The sequence below is a fragment of the Hordeum vulgare genome, chromosome 6H, assembly GCF_904849725.1.
Source record: "Hordeum vulgare subsp. vulgare chromosome 6H, MorexV3_pseudomolecules_assembly, whole genome shotgun sequence".
Lineage (NCBI taxonomy): Eukaryota > Viridiplantae > Streptophyta > Magnoliopsida > Poales > Poaceae > Hordeum > Hordeum vulgare.
In genome coordinates, this window is record NC_058523.1 from 230359577 (window position 1) to 230382330 (window position 22754).

Genomic DNA, 22754 nt, shown 5'->3' on the forward strand with positions numbered 1-22754 from the left:
GGCAAAGTGTTTGTCGCTAAAAATGGAACATTTCTTGAGAAAGAGTTTCTCTCGAAAGAATTGAGTGGGAGGAAGATACAACTTGATGAGGTTGTAGAACCTTTGCTTCAACTAGAGAGCAGCACAGCATAGAAAGATGTTTTTGTGGATCATACACGAGTTGAAGAGGAAGCCAATGATGATGATCACGAAGCTTCAGATCAAATTGCTATAAAATCTCATAGGTCAACAAGGGCACGCACCGCTCCTGAGTGGTACGGTAACCTGTCTTAACAGTCATGTTGTTAGACAACAATGAATCTACGAGCTATGGAGAAGCTATGGTGGGCCCCATTTCCAACAAATGGTTAGAGGCCATGAAATCCGAGATAGGATCCATTTATGAAAACAAAGTGTGGACTCTAGAAGTGTTACCTGAACGACGAAAGGCCATTAAGAATAAATGGATCTTTAAGAAGAAGACGGACCCCGACAGTAATGTCACCGCCTATAAAGCTTGACTTGTGGCAAAAGGTATTTCACAAGTTCAAGGAGTTGACTACAATGAGACTTTCTCACCCGTATCGATGCTTAAGTCCGTCAAAGTCATGTTAGCAATAGTTGCATTTTTTGATTATGAAATTTGGCAGACGGATGTCAAAACAACACTCCTTAACGGTTTCCTGAAGGAAGAGTTGTATATGATGCAACGGGAAGGTTTTATTGATCCATAGAATGCTAACAAAGTGTGAAGCTCGAGCGCTCCATTTATGGACTGGTGCAAGCATCTCGGAGTTGGAATCGGCATTTTGATGAGGTGATCAAGGCGTTTGGGTTTATACAAGTTTGCGGAGAAGCTTGTATTTACAATAAAGTGAGTGGGAGCTCTATAGCGTTTCTAATATTATATGTGGATGACATATTGCTGATTGGAAAAAATATAGAACTTTTGGGAAGCATAAAAATTTATTTGAACAAGAGTTTTTCAATGAAGGACCTAGGAGAAGCTGCTTTCATATTAGGCATCAAGATCTACGGAGATAGATCGAGACACTTAATAGGACTTTCATAGAGCACATACCTTGACAAAGTTTTGAAGAAGTTCAAGATGGATCAGTCCAAGAAAGGGTTCTTGCCTGTATTGCAAGGTGTGAAGTTGAGTAAGACTCAATGCCCAGTGACTATAGAATATAGCGGAAAGATGAGTGTCGTCCCACATGCTTCAATCATAGGCTCTATCATGTATGCAATGCTATGCACAAGACCTGATGTCAGCCTTGCCAGGAATGGAACACTAGACAGTGGTCAAGAATATTCTGAAGTACGTGAAAAGAACTAAGGAAATGTTTCTCGTGTATGGAGGTGATCAAAAGCTCTTCGTAAAGGGCTACGTCAATACAAGCTTTGACACTGATCCGAATGACTCTAAGTCGCAAAACAGTTACGTATATATTCTCAATGAGGGTGCGGTAAGCTGGTGAAGTTCCAAGCAAAGCGTGGTAGCTAATTCTACATGCAAAGTGGAGTACATAGCTTCCTCGAAGGCGGCTAAAGAAGGTGTCTCGATGAAGGAGTTCATGACAGATCTTGGAGTTGTGACAAGTGCACTAGATCCAATGACTCTATTCTGTGACAATACCGGTGCCATTGCTCTAGCCAAGGAACCGAGGTTTCACAAGAGGACCAGACAAATAAAGTGACGCTTCAATTCCATCCGCGGTTGCATCAAGGAGGAGGACGTAAATATTTGCAAAGTGCACACATATCTGAATGTTGCACACCCTTTAACTAAGCCTCTTCCGCGAGCAAATCATGATCAACACCAGAACTGTATGGGTGTTAGATTCATTACAATGTAAATCACATAGTGATGTGAGCTAGATTATTGACTCTAGTGCAAGTGGGAGACTATTGGAAATATGACCTAGAGGAAATAATAAAGTGATTATTATTATATTTCCTTGTTCATGATAATCTTTTATTATCCATGCTAGAACAGTATTGATTGGAAACTCAAATACATGTGTGGATACATAGACAACGCACTGACCCTAGTGAGCCTCTAAAGGACTAGCTTGTTGATCAAAGATGGTCAAGGTTTCCTCGCCATAGACATGAATTGTCATTTGATAACGCGATCACATCATTAGGAGAATGATGTAATGGACAAGACCCAAACTATTAACCTAGAATATGATCGTGTTAGTTTACAGCTACTGTTTTTCTGCATGTCAAATATCTATTCCTATGACTATGAGAGCATGCAACTCTCGGACACCAGAGGAATGCCTTGTATGTATCAAACATCACAACATAACTGGGTGACTAGAAAGGTGCTCTACAGGTATCTCTGAGGGTGTCTGTTGGGTTGGAATGAATTGAGACTTGGTTTTGTCACTCCATATGACGGAGAGGTATCTCTGGGCCCACTGAGTAATACAACATCACAATGAGCTTGCAATAAATGTTACTAAGGAGTTAGTAACGTGATCTTGTATTACATAACGAGTAAATAGCCTTGTCGGTAACGAGATTGAACTAGGTATGGAGATACTGACGATTCACAAAGAGAATATCATACAAGATTGATTGAATCGTTAACATCGAGGTTCAATCAACAAAGATCTTCATGGAATATGTAGGAGCTAATATGTGCATCCAAGTCCCGTTGTTGGTTATTGACCGGAGAGTGTCTCGGTCATGTCTGCATAGTTCTTGAACCCGTAGGGTCTACACACTTAAAGTTCGGTGATGGTATAAGCATAATTGAGTCATTGTATTAGTGACCGAAGGTTGTAATTAGTCCCGGATGAGATCCCAGACATGACGAGGAACTCCGAAATGGTCCCGAGGTGAAGATTGATATATAGGATGAAGGTCATCGGAGTCCGGAAATGTTCCGGGTGCACCGAGGGAATAACGGAGTCCCGAAAGGGGTTCTGGAGGCCCCGACAATTGTTGGAGGGGCTCATGGGCCGAGGAGAGGGGGCACCGCAGCCCACCAGGGGTCTGGGCGCAGCCCCTCACCCCTGCCCGCTTCGTTCGAAGGAGAGGAGGCCTCCTCCTAGGGCACCGCGAGCCCAAACTGGGTGGCAAGGTACCCAAGTGGAGGGGCCACCAACCCTAGCTGCCACCCCCCTTGGCTGCCGGCCCCTAGGGGAAACCCTAGGGCGCCCTCCCCCTATATAGAGAGAGGTAGAGAGAGGGCAGCCACATGAAAACTGGCCGCGGTGCTTCTCCTCCTCTCCCTCGTAGTTTCTCTCCTCCATATACCTCATGGCGAAGCCCTCCTGAACTGTCACCGCCAACACCTCACCATGCCGTCGTGCTGCCGGAGGACTCAGGCTCCTACTTCACCATCGCTTGTTGGATCGAGGAGGTGAAGGCATCACCAAGTTGTACGTGTATTTAACGTGGAGGTGTCGTTCGTTCGGTACTTGATCGGGAGTTCGCGGGACGGTCCGTGATTGGATCACAAAGACGTACCACTACATCAACCGCATTCTTAAACACTTCCGCTTAGCAATCTACAAGGGTATGTAGATTCAATCTTTTCTTTCATAGATGGTCGTCACCATGGATAGATCTTGTATGCGCGTAGGAATTCTTTTATTTCCCTTTCAACGTTCCCCATCAATGAGGCTAGTCATTCACGGACGTAAGCCGTTATGTAATATACAAGGTTGCTTCTATGTGGACCATTCGTGGGTTGAGACCTCCGTGGACTCGCACAGTCCTTACCCTCCGTGGGTTGAAGTCTCCATCAACATGGACGTACGATAGCACCACATATTGGAGCGATGCCCAAAATCACCGTGTCCATCTTTGCGTTTGATCTTCCTAAACTCTACTCCTTACTTTGCATATGTATGTCTTTATGTTTCACTGGTATACTCTTAGACTTGCATCTGTAGGTTGTGTTTGACTTGCTATAAATGCTAAAAACTGCCAAGAATTAAAATTGGGAAAAGGCTAGGTTTTAATTTGTCAAGTATTATATCCCCCCTTTAGACATTCCTTTTAGTGATCCCACAAGATGACACATTTTGTTTCTTATAGGCTGGGCACAAGTTCGTATCACGCCCATTTTAGAAACTGTGCAAGCGTCTCTCTAGTGTTGTGCAACATGAGCGTTTTCCGTGGGCCCCACATTTTGTGCTCATTCTATGGTCGCACAATCCCACTTTTCTATCTGTGTGTGTGTTTTCCGTGTATACTCCTTGCTATGTATCTTGCTTGTCTTACTTGTGAATTTGCGAATTTCTTTCAACATTATTGAATCTTATCTTCGGATTGCTTGAATTTTGTAACACCATCCTAACCAAGCTACTCGATAAGACTTATTTTTGTAGGTGTGAGAAGAACAATTTCCGGTACCAATTACACAATTTCCATCTTTGCACATTGAGTTATCTTTATCCATTTTCAACTTTTGGAACGGCAATTGGTATTGTCTTCTTATTGTTCCACTTATATCTACTTGAGTGCTATGGATAGTACCACCATGTCGAACCTCACATTTGAGGAGCAAGATGATGACGAGAACAACTACGTCACCAAACTACAATTCTTCAGCACCCACAAAGGAATGCGCCAAGCACAAGATGCCATGAATGATCTCATTGAGGAACTCACCACTGACTTGTGCAAATATGAGGTGCACACGCGGGACTACCTCGAAGACAAGCTATCAAGACAAATGGGTGAGATACACGCTTGGATGGTGAACTGTGCATCCTCAACCTCAACTTGATCTCGGCGATGCCACTCAAGTCGCCACTCCTCCGAGTACTCTTCTGGCGCAAGTCCACCTCGAGCTCGACATCACCAACATGATGACCGCCTCCATCACCAAGAATCCGACAATCATTTCCATGGGAATGGATCACAAGATCGTCTACATGAGCGAGACTAGCATCATCGACAAGAACAAGAAGCTTTGCAGTAAGAACATGTATAACAACGCTACGAATATGAACAACGACAAGAACAACAAGCGCTTGTAGCCCAAAGTGCTCTCCATGAAGCAACACACGCTTTGGAAGAACACAACTGCCAAGCACATGAAGAACAAGAAGCACTCTGACGTGAACGTCAAGAGGAAGCCGAGAACCAAGAGGAGCAACAAGAACAATGACACTGGGTGTGAGGACCTCACCATGGCCCTTAAGCACATCACGTCGATCCAAATGATAACAAAGCTCCAAGGTAACAACAACAGCGTCAACTCAACATCCACAATGATGCACAACCACCAAGGAAAGACCATTGTCTCGGCAATCTCAAGTTCACCATGCCTACGTTCTCCAGAAGCAACAACCCCGAAGACTATCTATCATGGGCACTCAATGTTGACAAAATTTTCCATCTACACAACATTCACGAATAGAAGAAGATTGACATGGCTTCACTTGAGTTCCAAGATTACGTTCTCATTTGCTAGGAACAAGTGACTGAGCAAAGAACTGAAATAGGTGACCCTCCTATCACCACTTCGGCCCAAATGAAGGATCTCATGAGAGCTCGCTTTGTGACAACCAACTAGAACCGTGATATCCTCAAGAAGATACAACTACTCAAGCAAGGCACCAAGTTCGTAGAAGAATACTATCAAGAAAAGGAAATTGCCATGGTCTGAGACAATGTCAAGGAAGATGATGAGAAAACAATGGCGTGCTTCTTGAATGGTCTCAACTACCAAATAAAGAAGATTGCGGATTTCCAACACTACACCAACTTAGTTGAGCTAGTCTATCAAGCATCCAAGGAGGAACGCCAAGTGTAAGATGACTACAAGTACTCCAAGTTCTCTTTCAAGACCTATGGCTCAAGTCCACAAGCTTCTCCTTCCATGATGCCTTCGACTACGACAACTCCAATGACTAAAGATTACAAGTCAAGTTATAAGGACAAGATGCTTTCATCAAGCCGACCTCCCGCTACAAGTAACTACAAGCCAAGAGCTTCATCCTCTACACCAATACCGGTTGCTATCGCTAAAACAAGCTCAATCAAGTGCTTCACATGCCAAGGCCACGACCACAAGACATTTGAATGTCCAACAAGACGCACAATGATACTTGAAGATGATAGCACCTATGATTCTATGAGCGATGACGAGATAGAAGAATTTGAGCACGTGGTCATGCACCAACAAGTCAATGAAGATGAAGATGCACAAATCTATTGCGATAATGATTCGAGCCCCGCTCTCGTTGTTTCCAATATTTTGACTTTTCAACAACAACAATACGAGGACCAATGTTGCCACATCTTCCATAGTAAGGTGGGCATCGAAGGAAAATCCGTCAAGGTCATCATCGACGGAGGAAGTTGCCACAATTCGGGAAGTGAGGACCTTTGTTCCAAGCTACGATTGGTCAAGAAGAAGCATCCATGCCCCTCGAAGGTCCAATGGCTAAGTGACTCCGTCACACTCCAAGTCAACCACACGATGCAAGTATCCTTCAAAATATGCACTTATGAAACATTTTGGAGTGTGATGTGGTTCCCATGTCCGTTTGCCATCTCCTACTTGGGAGACCTTGGAAATTCGACCATGGCGTCATCCACATGGTTGGACCAATCACTATAGTTTCAAGATGAAGGGCAAGGGATATGTGCTTCGACCAATGACTCCAAGCCAAGTGACCGCCAACAAGCAAGATACATTCCATCGTGGAGATAAAGGCCAGAGAACGATCCACCTAAAATAGTGTGAGCGCCAAGAGCAAATTTGAGTGACTCCACGATGACGGACAAGAAAGATCTAATCCTTTTAGCCATAAAAAGAGACTTAAGGGATGTGAGTGAGAGCCCAACGACTGTACTTCATTTTTAGTTCTGTGCGAAGATGAGGTTGTGAGGACTAATGCTTCACATCATCTACCTCTTGTGTTGTCTCGTTTATTGTACGAATTCCAAGATGTCTTTCCTGATGAGCTACCTCCGGGACTACCACCAAAACGAGTGATCAATCACCGCATCGACCTCACGCCTGATGCACCACTCCCTAACAAGGCATCGTATCACGTCAACCCCGAAGAAACTAAGGGAGACAAAGGCGAGTCAAAAAACTCCTAGATAAATGGCATTTACGTGAGAGCTTAAGTCCTTGTGCAGTTCCGGTGATACTAGTGCCTAAGAAAGATGGTAGCATACACATGTGTTTGGAATGTCGCCCTATAAACTTGGCTCGACTTTTTTCTTGGTGTTTTGTTCCACACTTTTCACCCTAGTTTTTTATACTGGTGTTATGTTCCTTGATGGGCGCTTCTACCACATGTGGGTTATTATGGGCAACCCTGATCATTTGTTTTTGGAAAAACTCTTCCAGCAAGGCCCAGCTTTGTTACTAAATTTGCTTAACTAATAAACTTGCGTAGGGAATGATGAACCTGTTGGCTAATTAATCAATAACCCATGCGAGTGCTCCTAATGAGTGTTGGTCCAAAATGGCAGAAGCCGGGGCCACTAGTGGGTGTGCCGGCCGAAAACTTAGCCCATCCGGTCGTCTCCTGAGAATGAGATATACAACTCATATCTGATTCATCAACACACCGGGAGGTCTAGCTGGTTTAGTCTACCTTTGACATGTGGCTTGTCCATCAGGATTCCTTATCGTAAGCATCATGTTATCATGGCCTCCTCCTCCTCCTCTTATTCTTCTTCTTCTTCTTCTTATTCTTATTCTTATTCTTATTCTTCTTATTCTTATTCTTATTCTTATTCTTCTTCTTCTTCCCTAGACCAGCCTGCACTATACTACCGTGATGTTGCTGACTCTGCCCACCTATCGTTGGCGCCTTCTTCTTCTTGTTTCTCTTCTTTCTCTTCTTCCCTAGACCAGCAATCGCTAAAGCAGATGCGCCAAAGGCGAACCCTGGCGGCGGGTTGGGAGCAGCCGTGGGAAACGAGCCCTACCCTGGCACAAGCGGATGCCCGGGTGCAAAAGTCGTCGGACCCCTGGCAACACCAAAACCAGTAGCACCAACGCTCCCTGGAGGCGCGTTTGATAGAGTTCCCAATGCCAGTGCATTAGACCTTTGATCCAACTGCCCGATAGGTTGCGGCGGAGCCGCCATTGGAGAAGCCGAGCGAAGTACGTCAGTGAACGATCACCTCACCTGGTCGTCCTCGTAACCACTAGCAGACGGCGGCGTGCTAGCGATCGCACTTGTCTCGCGAACGATAGGTCGAGACGGCGGCGTCAGTGTTGAGGGCAGCAGCACTGGAGTGGAAATAGGTTTCTTGAGTCCCGGCCTCCACAGCCCACCGAACCAAAAGCCCAGATGGGCCCAAGGCGATGAACGATGTGAATGCTTCCCTGGCCCACCCACCAGCGAGGCCGACGTTTGAATTGCGCGTCCGTCGTCCTCGCGCGGATTGTGGGGATCTTCAATCGTCGTCTCATCCGGGCCATCATCAGCGCCGGCGTCCACCGGGGCTACGCCGGCGTCCATCGCTGCCTTGCCATTGTCAACCATCACATCGACAGGGACCACCGCGGCTGGAAAGAAATCGCCAAGGCATGATGGAGACGTGATCCGAGGCCGGGGTAGAGGACCACGCCATCCCAGCCGCAGCGTCGGCACCTTGACCCCACCCAGTCGCGGGGAGCGATTCCGAACTGGTGGCGGGGATACGTCCTCGTTCCCGACTTCCGGCAATGAAGCCAACCCCTCGGGCATCCGACTCCCAGCCGACCTGCAAGAAGAACCAACCAACGTACCTTGATCCACTCCATCCTCGGTCGACGAAGATCGACACTCCCAAAACCGTGATACGGGTGTTGGGTATCCAATCTCAGTCCAGAACTCATGTGCCAGCTGCTCATTGGACTTGGACGCTGACAGGCAACGACTTGCGAGACCACCCGCTCCTCAACCAGCACATCGGTCGCAACCCCTGCCGCCAGCTCCTCCGCCTCACGATCTGAGCCATCGTCTGATGCCCCTGTCGACAATAGCGAAAAACGAGATCCTGAATGAGACACCTCGTCCCCCCCCCCCCACCCCCATTTACCGCCGGCATCCGGCGCAAGGGTGAGCCTCCGCATAGCCATCACGACGGCGCCGGTTGGCCACGGGTCAAGCAGAGCCCCCCCCCCCACCCCCCACCCCCCACCCCCCCCCCCCCCCCCCACCCCACCCCACCCCCATTTACCGCCGGCATCCGGCGCAAGGGTGAGCCTCCGCATAGCCATCGCGACGGCGCCGGTTGGCCACGGGTCAAGCAGAGCCCGGCGGGGCGATCGCCTATCGCCGTGATCTCATTGGCTCATTTTAGGTAAAGTGCAATAGTATTCGTCGGTGCTTTTTGTGTTGAAGTCCTCATTACGGTTCATTTGGATCACAATCGCCCAGCCGGGTCATACATGTTGGCCCGAATAAAGTGCTACGCTGATCCAATCACCATCCAATAAAGGAAGGTTTATGACGCTGGTTCAATCATCCAATATATGCAGGCTGGTTCAGTACGCTACTATTTCCAGTATGAAACAGCAAAAAGTATCTACATTTCCTACAATATCGAGCTACACATACAATTAACTTTGAATCAGAGACTTGCTCCATCAAACCAGTATCGACATTAGAATTTCTCTACTGCTACAGTACGATTGTCTTTTCTTTGACACGAGGGGAAATCTGCTTATTCTTCCCTACGCTATGCTACACTTGTTATTTTTGCCACGCTTTTGAACAATTTCCAGTTTCGGCAGGGGATTAGAAGAATTTCTCGAAGTCCTCAGCTGGCTGGCTCCAAACATCCATGAAACCTAAAAGCACCAAAGCAGGAAATAAATCTTCAACTCCAGGGGAAAATTGACCCACATTGTTACCAACAAACTTTTACAAGTACACAATGTAACAATAACATGCAAAAATGTTCATGGCCATGGCTGTTACCACCTCTAATCCAAAAATATGTCATTTTAGCTCACATAGAGCAAGAAATTAGCAAATGTTGTAGTTTATGTCAATTTGATAGCATTTAGTGGGGCAGCTGACATAAGAATTCACCAAAAAGGAAATATTTGAAAACAAAAACTAACTACTTAAAATGATACCTAAAGTGGGTGGGGTGTAGTATGAATCAAGCATGCAGCAATTCCATTGGATAGGTATACCAGCGTGAGTACTTTCCAACGAATCCCTAATTTTTAATTGCCAAAGGTATTGAATATCATGCATGAGTTTGCCATTCATTTCACTAGCACCCGCGATGCTTTTATGATATTTACTATAGTCCTTAACCTAAGAAGATTGGCCTATAGATTCCAATGCAAATGTGCCAATCCTTTCCACATACCAAATAGATCCTGTAAATCATATGAAAGGTGCATGCTCGGTTTTGCTGAGTGATAAGGCAGAAATAAAAGATGGCTATGTCCGATTACTGAATAAGTTCCATTGCGGAGTATGCATGTATTCACAAAAAACAGCTATCAGATTTAAAAATATCAGCACATTGCAGCACAATTAGCAACAAAAACTTCTACAAAGCGATAGATTCAACCAGATTCAGATCAAGACTTTGGCAGTCAACCAGATGCAATCCGCTGGTTTTTATTTCTACATCTGGTCATTTGTAACAAAATACATCATCAACACCAAAATTTACTCTTAATTATATGATGTGGGTGATACGGAGCAAATAAACAGATTTGTTTCTCTGAACTTCACATATAGAGAAATTGCCATTTTCTAGTCAGTGAGTTTTTTAAGATGTACTACAAAAACACATTTTCTTTCTTACTTCACTAATTTCTTCTCACAAACAACACATCAGCATCGATATTTTTTGTAAAGACGTGAATAGGAAGTACTTTCAAAGGATATATCATCTCTTGAAGCATATGTTACCACACTAAAGTGTGCGCTTAATCGCTATAAATAACTAGATGGGCAATTGCGAGTATGTGAATATATCTGTACATTCAACTTAACAGTATCAGCAAAGCCAGTCAAAACATAATTTAGAAATGTGGAGGACTTCCCTAGTATACTAAAACTAGTGTGGAACAAAAACTAAAAAAAATAGTGTGCAACTATACGTCACTGAGTTGCATAGGAAATGGATCAGTAACTCCGATTTATACTCCTGTTGCAAATAGACCACATAGCAGCTCGAAGAGGCAGATATGGGATTGAACCGTCCCCTCCCCTCCCCTCCCGCGATGCTCCCGCAAGTGCCGGGGGGGAAACCCTAGCCGCCGAGCGGTCCGCCGCCTCTCCACTCCCTCCTCCCCCACCACCGCCGGCTGGCGCCAACAGGCAAAGCCTGGTTGGCGCGGCGGCGGCAGGGCCTCCTCCTCTCCTCTGCTCGGGGCTCGACGCGGGACGACGTCTTCTCGCAATAGCGCGGGGCTGCCGTGGGGCCCTGCGGCGGGCGCGTGAGGTGGCGGCATGGCTGCCGGGAGGCGGCTTGTCGCCGTCCTGCGCCCGATGGTGCGCAGCGGCTGCAATGCTCCGGATCCGGAGGTGGCAGCCGAGCGAGTTCCTGTCCAGATCCGGCCGGATCTAGGGCGGGTGGTCGGCCGGCGGCGCGGGCAGGTGCTCTGCAGTGGTGGCGTGCTCTGCCGGCATCGGACCTTGCGGGGGTACGCCATCTCGGGAGGTGGCGCGCGGTCGTCCTCTGCTGGATCTGGCTGGATCTGGTGCTGGGGTCGGTCAGCGGCGCCTAGCATAGGTGGTGCGTGCCCGGCGGCTCCAGGGCTTGGAGCTCGTCGAGCGACACGGGAAGGGCAGTGGTTGGGCGTGGCCGTTGGTCTGGTCATGGGCGGCAGCGCGGGGAGGTCCGGCGTGGTGCCTCCCTGTGTCGTGTGGCTTCGCAATGGCTCGACGGATCTGCCTGCGGCAGCGGCCGGCTTCTCCTGCGGCAGCTCGTCTGCGTGCAGACCGTTTTGACCTTAGTTCCGTTTCAATGTAGCCCGGGCGCTACTTCCATCAAAGGGTTGGCCCTCTCCCAGCTGCGGTTCGTCACTCGTCTCGCGTCCCATGCAGCAGGACTGAGCTCGTCTCGTGCACGAGCAGCAGGACCGAGCTCGTCTCGCGCTAGGGGCTGCAGGATGGGTCGATGGAGGCCAGCGCTGGCCGGCCTATAGGGTCTCAGCGCTGGGGTCTCCCAGGGGGGCGAAAGGTCGGACCTTTTCACCCGTCTCTTTGGTTGGGGTGGGTCAAGTCTCGTGTGAGGTGGTGGCAAGGTCTTGGATGCCGGGGCGACGACTCTGGTGGTGGTAGCGCAGTGCTCTTGGGCGGAGCCGTGGCTTGGTGCTGCCCGATGGCCATGGTCGTGCCCGATGGCCATGGTCGTGTGCGCGGCGTGGTTGCCGGGGTGTGGCGTCCGGTGGTGGTGAGTGTTGGTCGGGGTGAAAACCTGATCCATCTTCGGACGGACCGGCGGTGGCGTAGCTCGCTCCCTTCTTGAAGGTGTCGTCGCGGCTCTCATTGCCCTCGTGTTGCTCCAAGGAAAACTCTGATCCTCAGGTCGAGCAGTGGCGACATTCTGGTGTCGTAACCTTCCTGAAGGCACCGTCTTGGAGCACACGGTTCGTCATATGCGGCTTCATCTCTTCGCTGTGGCGCGTTCACGGTTGAGAACTCCGGTTGCTCTTGTAGTACTAGGGGTAGTCTTGCTGCGCTCCGCGCCTATGTATCCTGCCTTGGGTGTGTGTGTTGTGGTGGTGTGAGTCTCTACAGGATGATATGTTGGTTGCTTTATTTATAAAGCGGGGCGAAAGCCTTTTTTCGATAAATAGACCGCATAGATTAATTGATCGTACCTCTTTATCAATTTTTAATTACCAGACACCCCAAAGTGATTTTGATGACAAACTACAGTTGATACCACATATTTATATTATTTACACCTAAACCGTGTTTTTGTACGTAAAAATGCTATACTGCATAAGGGCAACTCCAACGTCGTGCATCAAATTTTTCACACCGAACATTCGCGCACACGTCCGGACATGTCTATGCACAGCAGGGGTGGCCATCCAACCCTATGCACCAGGATATTTCACAAACGGGCGGAATTCATGCAAACAGAACGGAATTAAGCAAGTTTTATACTCCCTCCGTTCCTAAATAAGTCTTTTTAGAGGTTCCACTAATCTATACCTACTAATAAAGCACATATTGCTTCTGTGGTACGTCATTAAATTTACCCCTAAAGTTCGCCAAAATTACCCACCAATGTCACCCATAAGTGACAAAAACGATCCGTTATTTGAACTTTGATTCGGCTCTTTCTAAAGGATATGCTTTCCGGATTTTATCACAAATACAAAGCTAGCTGAACTGGTTGGGTGCGTGCTCTCCCTCCCTGGAGACCCAGGTTCGATCCCTGTTGCGGCCAAAAACCCTTTTTCTTCTTCTATTTCGCATTTTTTCTATTTTTTTTTCTTTTTTGCCTTTATTTCGATAAACTTTGCACAAATGTTAATCATAGATTAAAGAAATATCAAATTTATAGACAAAAAGGTTTCCACATATACAAAAAATGTACGGTGCGTATGGACAATAAATAATATATTTTTCTTTTATTTTGAAAAATATTAATCATGTATTTAAAAAACTTTAAATGTGCATAGAAAAATGGTTTCGGTGTATAAGAAAACATATACAAAAATATATAATGTGTATGGAACAAAGTAGACATAAAAAATATAACTTTTCAAAAATGTTAATCGTGTATTTGAATAATGTAAAACATGTATAGAAAACATGTTCATGATGCATACAAAATATATAAAATGTGTATTAAAAAATTAGACATCAAAACTCAATAATGTTTCTGATGTCACACGCAAAAAAATGATTCTAATGTATAAAAAATATACAATGTTGTTTATACAAGCTTTACGTAAACAAATGGCTTAGCTTTGATTTTTCATACAAAAAATGTACAGTGCGTATGGACAATAAATAATATATTTTTCTTTTATTTTGAAAAATATTAATCATGTATTTAAAAAACTTTAAATGTCCATAGAAAAATGTTTTCCGGTGTATAAGAAAACATATACAAATATATATAATGTGTATAGAACAAAGTAGACATAAAAAAATAGAACTTTTCAAAAATGTTAATCGTGTATTTAAATAATGTAAAACATGTATAGAAAAAATGTTCATGATGCATACAATATATGTAAAATGTGTATTAAAATATTAGACATCAAAACTCAATAATGTTTCTGATGTCACACACAAAAAAATATTTCTGTGTATAAAAAATATACAATGTTGTTTATACAAGCTTTACGTAAACAAATGGCTTAGCTTTGATTTTTCATATATATAAACTGTTTTGCTAATTATTTTTTTAAGAATATCGATATTCATACGCAACCTGGAACATTTGGTATGCATGTACTTACAAACTGATTGTTTTCGATAAAGATGTCTAACATGTTTGCAACCAAATTAAGACTTTACTTATATTACAAATGCAAACACATATATCAGGAAGATAAAAATAATGTTCTTATGCATATGCTATTATTAATTAACAAAACATACTTTGCCATTTTCATCATAATTCAAATAATGTTCATGCATTTCAAGAAATGTCCTAAAATTTTAAAAGCATAATGTGATTATCACAATTGGAGATTATGAATTTTTTTCTCACGTTGCAACGCACGGGCCTTTTTTGCTAGTGGACTATATACATGTATATAGACATATTTTAGAGAGTATATTCATTCATTTTGCTCAGCATGTAGACCCCTAGTGAAATCTCTTAAAAGACTTATATTTAGAAACGGAGGGAGTATATTACATGCAAATCGGACACTATTTAACGAGTTCAACTAATTTTAAAAAAACTAAACTAAACTACACGAGGCACCGGAAGGGTGTCCACGTAGGCATGGCCTCCAAGGCCGCCTGCACCTCCATCACCGTTCGGTCCGTCGTCGTCCTTCCATCAGCGGACGGCCTCCCAGGGGTCATGACAGCCCTGATCGGTCGCCGTCTCGCGCAAACGATCGGCCTCGTCCGGCTGGCAGCAAGGGTCCGTTGCGGACTTGCCCTTGCCCTTGCCAGAGAGCGCACGGGCGGCGAGCTCAGACTCAGCCAACCCGATCTTATAGAGCTGGTCTCTGGTCAGGTGCCAACGGTGGGAGGACGTCTGTGCGGTGGTCCTGGACCGATCCTCGGCCCCGGCCAACGCGAGATCTGGGTCGGTGCGCATCCAGTCCAGCACCACGTCCGACTTCGTGAAGGCCGAACTGCACGCCGCTCCCAACGCTCCTCGATTGCCGCCTTGTCGGCCTCCGCCCTGCTGCTTGAGACCAGGCGCCGCCGCCACGACCGAGGTAGTGCGATCACCAGGGAGGGCCTCCTCCTTCATGGAGGTCACATGCCATCGGGGTGGCGATGACGGCACCACCTGCTTGCCGCGCCCGAAACGGCGCGGTGAGGATGCTGGCTTGACAAGGTGCCCGTACTAGCTACTCAGGAGGGACCCTGGCTCCGTCTTGACGCGGTCATACGGCAGGGAGGTCGGCTCCTTGATGGCCAGCATTTTGGGAGCGATGATCCTGGGACGATAAGATGGGTGAAGGAACGTGACCCGAGATGAAGGGAGTTTTGAGATGGAGAGGTGCATAAGGATGGCTAAATCACCGTGAGTGAAAAAAAAGTTACAATCAATTGATTCCATTGTAAGTGGGTGGCATGTAGCTAATTACATGGCTTGGTCTACGCTACGCTATCTACATTAGCCCTATCGTTTTCAGGGAAAGTGTGGAACAACAAAATATCTCCCACTGAAGTTTTCATAGCAGCTCGGGAAGTCAGGGGCAAAGACAAAAGGGAGCCGCCGGTTCGGCACTTTGGCACTTCGGCGCCAGCTCCGCAACTATGCCGCCGTGGGGGCTTACATGGCCGGCTGCATGGAGCCCGGTTTCAGATCCGGCACAACGGCTGCGGGATGCGGTACTGCGCCACCGGGCACCACGTTCATGCCGTGGAAGGCGGACTGTTAGAGTTGTGTCGAATATTGTGTACATGGTAGGTTATAGTTGGACTCTGAGTAGTATTGTGTTTAGACAGGATATGGGGTCGTGTCCTAATAGGACACTTGTATCCTAGATCTCTCATATATAGTGGGGTAGACACGAGGGTTTGTTGGTTAAAAAAAAGAAAAAGGAGACAACCAGTACAAAGGTATGTCCGTGGCTTTGGGATGCAACATGATTAAAGAAAAGGAGTGTTGAAAGTTTATGGAGATATGCTTGGTGTACCATGAAGACTATCAGGAAATCCAGTTTTCTTTTTTGGATGTGTTGCACATTGCGCACGGGATTCTACCTGAAGGTTGGAAGTTGGTGACATGCGTACAAGGCTCAAAACAGTCTGGGGTGCGTCATTGCAGGATCATGCATGCACATGGCGTCCAGCAATGTACAGAGTGCGGGCGGACACGACGCAGGGTGGAGCATGGTTGCAGTCAGATATTTTCGACTGGGTCAAACTGGACTGTTTGACGGATCGACGGGGATGTCGGTCAAAGCAGAAGACATGGTGGGATCGACGACGACGACGTAGGAGCGTGATGCTGATGGTGACCGACTTCTGGGCATGAAAACACGTGGTGCAGGCCTGGTGGCTTGTGTGGTTTCGACAAGACTATGGCGCGGGGTTGATTCAAGGTGATGTACACACGAAGCTTGAAGTCGGCAGGGCGCAGGGAGGACTGATCATCTACCATGGAGTCATGTTGAAGGTGGAGCTGGATTGAGGGGCTACGGTGTAAGGATCCGGAGATCGCAGCCTATTCAGCCGGAAAAGCGAGTGACACGCAATTCGGACTGGAGCCCAGTGGTCTGATGGAAGCGCGAAACTTGTCATCAGTCGGTGATGGTCGATGGTACTCTGCAGTGGGGGTTGAGTGGTGTGGGTTCGCGATCCTTGAGACTCGACCGGGACAGCGGAGGCTCGACGCGGTAATAGCACCGAGACGTGCGGTACGCACGGGACATGGAGACGGGCTAGGGCTCTGGTGGTCATACATGTGGTGAGACAACTGCGAATTTGACTCGGGATGACTACAAGCAATGGTGAAATTCCTTCAAGTTTCAGACGGGCGGTCCAGGAAGAGCGATGATGTTGAGTTCAGGTAACTCTTATGTGCGACACCCAATATGAGTTGTTCACTTTCACGCAGGTCAGTGATCGGTGTGTGATGGTGTTGGATACTCTGGAAGTTGGGAGCTCAACTAGAGTAATGTGGAACTTAATTTCGTTCAAGCGTTGACTACGGTCTGGAAAAGAAGGAACTACAAGTTGAAGGTGGAGTCACGTGGAGTCTTTGGAGTAGCAGCGGTGCTCATGGATAAGCTCAAGTCCAATGTACATGGAAGTTTGACGCACAGATGAATTCAAGGTGGTGGAGAATATTCGCCAAGGTGGAGTTTGTTAGAGTTGTGTCGAATATTGTGTACACGGTAGGTTACAGTTGGACTCTGAGTAGTATTGTGTTTAGACAGGATATGGGGTCGTGTTCTAATAGGACATTTGTATCCCAGGCCTCTCATAAATAGCGAGGGTAGACACACGATGTAATCTATGCCAACATAATAGCACAGACGTGCAGGGGAGCCGGCGGTGTGTGCCGGCGCCCGGACGGCCGGGATGCGGTATTGTGACGGTGTCACGGGAAGGAGCGCCCGTAGTCATGCCCCGGGGATGTAGCCATATCGGTGAACCTCGTTAACAAATCTCGGTGTCGTGCTCGTGTGATTGCTTGATCTTCGGATGATCGACGGTGTGCCTCGAATTTATTCTAACACGGACGCCATGGACTCCTGGACCTGGTAAGTCTCGATATCTCCATGAATCAATCCTTTCGTTTCCTGTTGGCGATGGGGACTTGGGATAGAGTGTCTTGGTCGCGTTTCAGACATTGACTTGTGCTGTTCCACATGTCGACCCTGACCCTCGATTTGGGTTGACGATCCCAGTTCGGGCATCGCTGCATCGCTCCCCGTTCCTGGCAACTATGATACTAACCTTAAGCAAGTACTCCAGGGCATCACAATGTGTAGATAAGTTTGTTCAGCAATGAACGATTAGTGTCATTTTACAAGATAATTTTGTCCATATAATGAACGAGAATTTAAGCTAGTGTCTAACCTGAGAGTAACTTGACTATGTGTTATTCCCATTTATTCACAGAAACACCAGGAATAAATGGGCCTGATGGCATGACAATCTAACCTTAATCTTGATACAGTGAGACTGAGAAGTTCCCACATGGACAGCTGAGTTCGAAATACTCACTTCATTATTTATCTGTTGGGCTGCATAGGATGGTGTGCAAATATAGTCTATATAACAGGGTATATCTATCTATTCATACTAGAGCATTAATTCAATTTTTGCCAGAACAGTAACCAGAAAGCCTTGTACCAGAATGTTGATGCAACATTTTACCACAAACAAACAAATGCAACTGGTAACTAAAAAAGTATGTATCTGCGACATAGAAAAACCAGACAAAGAGGACATAGAGCTAAAGCGAATAGCTAAAGCAAAAATTAGGGAAACGAAAATCCATTACCAATATCAGTGAGAGACCCATATATTGGATCATCCATGACAGGGATGCCCTGAAGAGGAAACAAAAATTTAGTATGCTATCCTCTAGTGCAGTATCTAAAATTTAACAAAGCCTTTACGTGGCGAGTATCTAAAAGAACCAGGAAGTCTCACCTCAGAATCATTGGTACATATACCAGCTTGAAGACCAGGTCGCAATGATGTGTAGCATGGTATATCAGCCGCTAGATAATCAGAAAGTGCAAGATTGTAACCATCTTCAATTACAGGAAGATCATCAGTATGTATGCCAGGGTGCATTATGGCATCCATGCTAGAGCATATCATCTCGTTCCTGTTTGAACATCATATCTTGAAGTCAAAACCCTACGATGCAGAAAATTTAACAAACAGCGAATGGATGGTCTAATGCAACAAATATTGCCCATGAACTATTTAATAGGCTACCTGATACGTTGCAAGATATGAGAGAACAATAGTCATGATATTCTTAAGAGCTAACAAGTAATTCCTAGATCATTTTAACATGGTATAAACATAAACGGTTTAAATGCATTCAACCCGATAGAGGAGCTAACTACATGCCAATCAACTCACTTTGCTTTTGAAGAATCAAAGCCAGCACCTTCAATTGGCATGTCATCTTCTATATCATATACTTGGACAGAGTTATTGTCTAATGAAACTTGGCATAAATCTCCCACATTAGCTCCAAAATCTTCTTGCAGTTGTTTGTGTGGCTCCACTGAATATCCTGGTGCAGAGTGTTGGCCAAAGCCAGTCTTATTAGGTATTCTGAATGAGCTGGATTGATCCAGCTTTTCTTCTTCTTCCATTTGGATGATAGTTTCAGCCCTGGCATTACAAAACAAATCATCACCAACAGTGTTCCTCTGATCAGAAAACTCAAACAAGTCCACTTCTTTTGGCACAATTTCAGTATCACAAATCTGGGCTCCTTCCTTAAACTGCAGATTTAAGTTATTTTTATGTAAAGATAATGACTGGGTTAAGTCAGTTTTTTGCATCAAGGTAACTTCATGAGAAGCTGCCAATGGAGATTGATCAGATCCTTCAATCAAGCTATCATTGTGTGCAGCTGCCATTGGAGATCGGTTGGTTTCTTCAATCAAGCTATCATTGTGAGCATCTGTCAATGGATATAGGTTGGCATCTTCAATCATGATATCCTCCTGCGTTCCTGTCAACGTAGATAGGTTGGTTTCTTGCATCAAGCCACCCTTGCGAGAAGCTGACAATGGAGATAAGTCATTTTCTTGCATCAAGTTATCCTTCTGAGAAATTGTCAAAGATGATACATCTTGTTCTTCCTTGTATTCCTGGACTACATGGAGTTGTGCATCATTCCTGTGTTCTCTCATATTTTCAGTAACAACTAATGTTTTGTTTTCTTGGAGAAGCATAGGTTCCATTATTTCATTGTAAGCTGTCTTAGAGACAGTACTTTCTTGGTAGATTTGATCGTCTCTGTTGTCTGGCTGAATGTTAGTCAAAGATCTCTCATTTGCTGCTTCATCGGCTACCATCTGTGAATCTTCTCTAGAAGAAACTAGATCGACCGTTTCAGTTACTGAGATTCTATGTGCATGGCATGACCTGGGCTTCGTTGGAGCTTTTGCAAAGTCACAGTGTTTAAGCAAACTCCTCCTGTCGACATGCAAACCATTTTCCAAAATTTTCATGTCGTCATTCAAGGCAATACGGTCACACAAAACTTTGTTGTTATCTTCAGCTTTCTCACCCACAACCTTACCATCTGGCATAAGCTTCGGATCTGACTCCATAACAACTACGATAGATGTGTTATTTACATCACCGTTACGGTCCATCTCTAAGTCTGAACTCGGTATTTTATTATCTTTCATCTCACCCTCACTCTCAGCCTGCAACTCCAGCAGAGCATCAGCATTCTTCCTAACATCAGCATTCAATATGGTATCCTTCATCTCCAACTGAACTACAGCCTTCTCCATGAAAGGTGTCGCCTCTTTCACCTCATCCGTCGCACATCTCCTAGACTCATCATTCTCCCCATTGGACCGCCTATCCCTCTGAAATCCAGGAGCACCATCCTCGTCCTTATCTTCCTCGTAGTGTTGACCATTCGAATTCGACCTTCCTCTTTCCTTCTCCCTCTCCCTTCCACGACCCGGATACCCCACTCTGTACTCCTCATACTTCCTCTTCCATCTCCCATTGTAGCTACCACCATTGCTGTAATCATCTCTATTAGTACAACAACCAGTAATGTTACTGTTCCAGCTAGGACGGGTGCCAGGGTTATTGCTATATACATCATCGTACCTCCTCCAGTCATAGAATGCGGGGGATTGCTGCCGCGGTTGAGGCAGGGGAGGAACAGTCCACGGGTCACCGCCGCCGCGTTGTAGGGAGGACGGCGGGAGCACGCCCGTGGATACCAGGTACTCGGCCGCGAGGCGGCCGGCCTCCATGAGCACCTCGTATCTGCGATGCGGCGGCGCGAGAAGCGGGGGGCGAGGAGGAATTTGAGGAGCGTACAGCTGCTTGTGGCCGCCAGGGTACACGGCGCCACTGCCTCGGCCAAACGGCGGTGGAGGAGGCGGCGGCAGGCGGCTGCGGTGGTGGTACTGCATAGCGACTGTTCACACCTTTGACACCTTGCACCGCGGCCGCGGAATCCACGACAATTCACCAAAAATCTGAAGCGAAGAGGAAGAAGAAAAAAGGACAAAGATTACGATTCTGTAAATTCCCTTGAGGCGAGGAATCGGAAACCCTAGGTAAAAGTGTTGAGCAAACTTACAAATCGGAATTAAAATGTCGATCGAGCCATCGGACTCGGAATCCACGGATTTGGGGACAGCACTAATACAGTTCTTGTTTATATCAACTCGTATGATCGAAGCCAAGAGGGAAGAAACCACAACAAATTGCAAGAATTATACTCCGGTGCTGCTGTTTCCGTTCGCGAATCTGATTTCTACGGCGAAGAATTCGTCGATTTTAATGGGAAAGCGGAAAAGGAGTAGATTAATGGGTGCTGCTTTTGGTTGGTCGGACTGTAATAGTTTCGGATGCGGGCGTGAATGCGCGCGTGGATTTGATGGCTCTATCTGCTGACAGTTGTGCGCGAGGTTTTCCGTTTGGCTTCTTTGGTATAGCCATGACAGATGGCCCCGGAGCTTGTGGGGCTACTCGATAGTCACTTGTGGTTGCACACGGCATTGTTTTTTTTAAGGGCAAAGCAGTTACATCAACACAAGTTATGTGGCCGTTCAAGGAGAAGACACACCATTTGCCACGATAGCGCGACGCGCAACCAAGTCAGCAGGAGGTACCTGGGGCCGGAGTGGGCCACTGTCGCCAACGTCTCATCTCGTACCGCTTAACCAGAAAGCGCATAGGGGAAGGAGTCATCCAGAGGATCAACGAAAAGAATGACACGGTTTTTCCTCAACCACTAATGTCTCCTACCTTTCCCCTTTTTCCCTTTCGGAGATCTCGATCCATTCTTGTAATTTGAAAGCACATATGATCCGTTTGTGGTTTTCGATAATTCATGACAACATACATTGTCTTTTGAAATAATATTTTTACCTAGTATATTTCATGTATAGTCTACAAAAATATTGACCAAAGGATTGTGAGGAGAATCCCCTTGATGCAAGGAAAAGAATAGGATTGGCTCAAACTTCAAGCAAGAAGACTCTACATTTTACATTTGTGAGAAATCACTTTTGAGTCCATAGGAAAGCCAATACTGTTAAAAAGGGATGAGGTATTATGATGAATTGGTTGCTCAAGTGTTTAGAGATAGCCACCACTAAAATTCACTCATTCTCCCACAAAATATCTCTGTCCAAAGCTAAACCAGCAAAATTGGTGCCACCAACTTTTTCCACTCGGCCCTACCGATTTCCCGTCACACAGATCCGCTGTCAAATCTTACCATCTCGGTACCACCAACTTTCATATCGGTGCCACCAAGTTTCATATCGGTGCCACCGAGATCAGTGACCAACTTTCTATTGAGCTAATTACAAGAATCGAAATTTTCGAGATTGGATTCGGTCTCACCGAGATTTGGAAACTGCTCTAGGGCATCCTATTGGTACCACCGAGATTTATATGTTGGTATCACCAAAAATTCAAAAGTTTCCACATTTAATGCAACTCGGTACCATCGAGATTCATTTC

General features: G+C 46.1%; 1 protein-coding gene across 3 annotated transcripts; it reads right to left on the reverse strand.

Moving 5' to 3' along the window:
• Nucleotides 1-9414: 9414 nt before the first annotated feature.
• Nucleotides 9415-22116, reverse strand: LOC123401384. Of its 3 annotated transcripts, none has more exons than XM_045095172.1 (6): nt 21361-22116; nt 20880-21256; nt 19152-20789; nt 18708-18888; nt 18556-18604; nt 9415-9757 (listed from the first exon to the last, which is right to left on the reverse strand). In XM_045095172.1, the coding sequence occupies exons 2-6, from the start codon at nt 21188-21190 to the stop codon at nt 9705-9707; spliced, it is 2232 nt and encodes a 743-aa protein (XP_044951107.1). In that variant the 5' UTR covers nt 21191-21256; nt 21361-22116; the 3' UTR covers nt 9415-9704. The 3 variants fall into 3 exon arrangements, with proteins under 3 accessions (XP_044951107.1, XP_044951106.1, XP_044951105.1); XM_045095171.1 differs by having other exon boundaries at nt 19152-20801; XM_045095170.1 differs by having other exon boundaries at nt 19152-21256.
• Nucleotides 22117-22754: the final 638 nt, after the last annotated feature.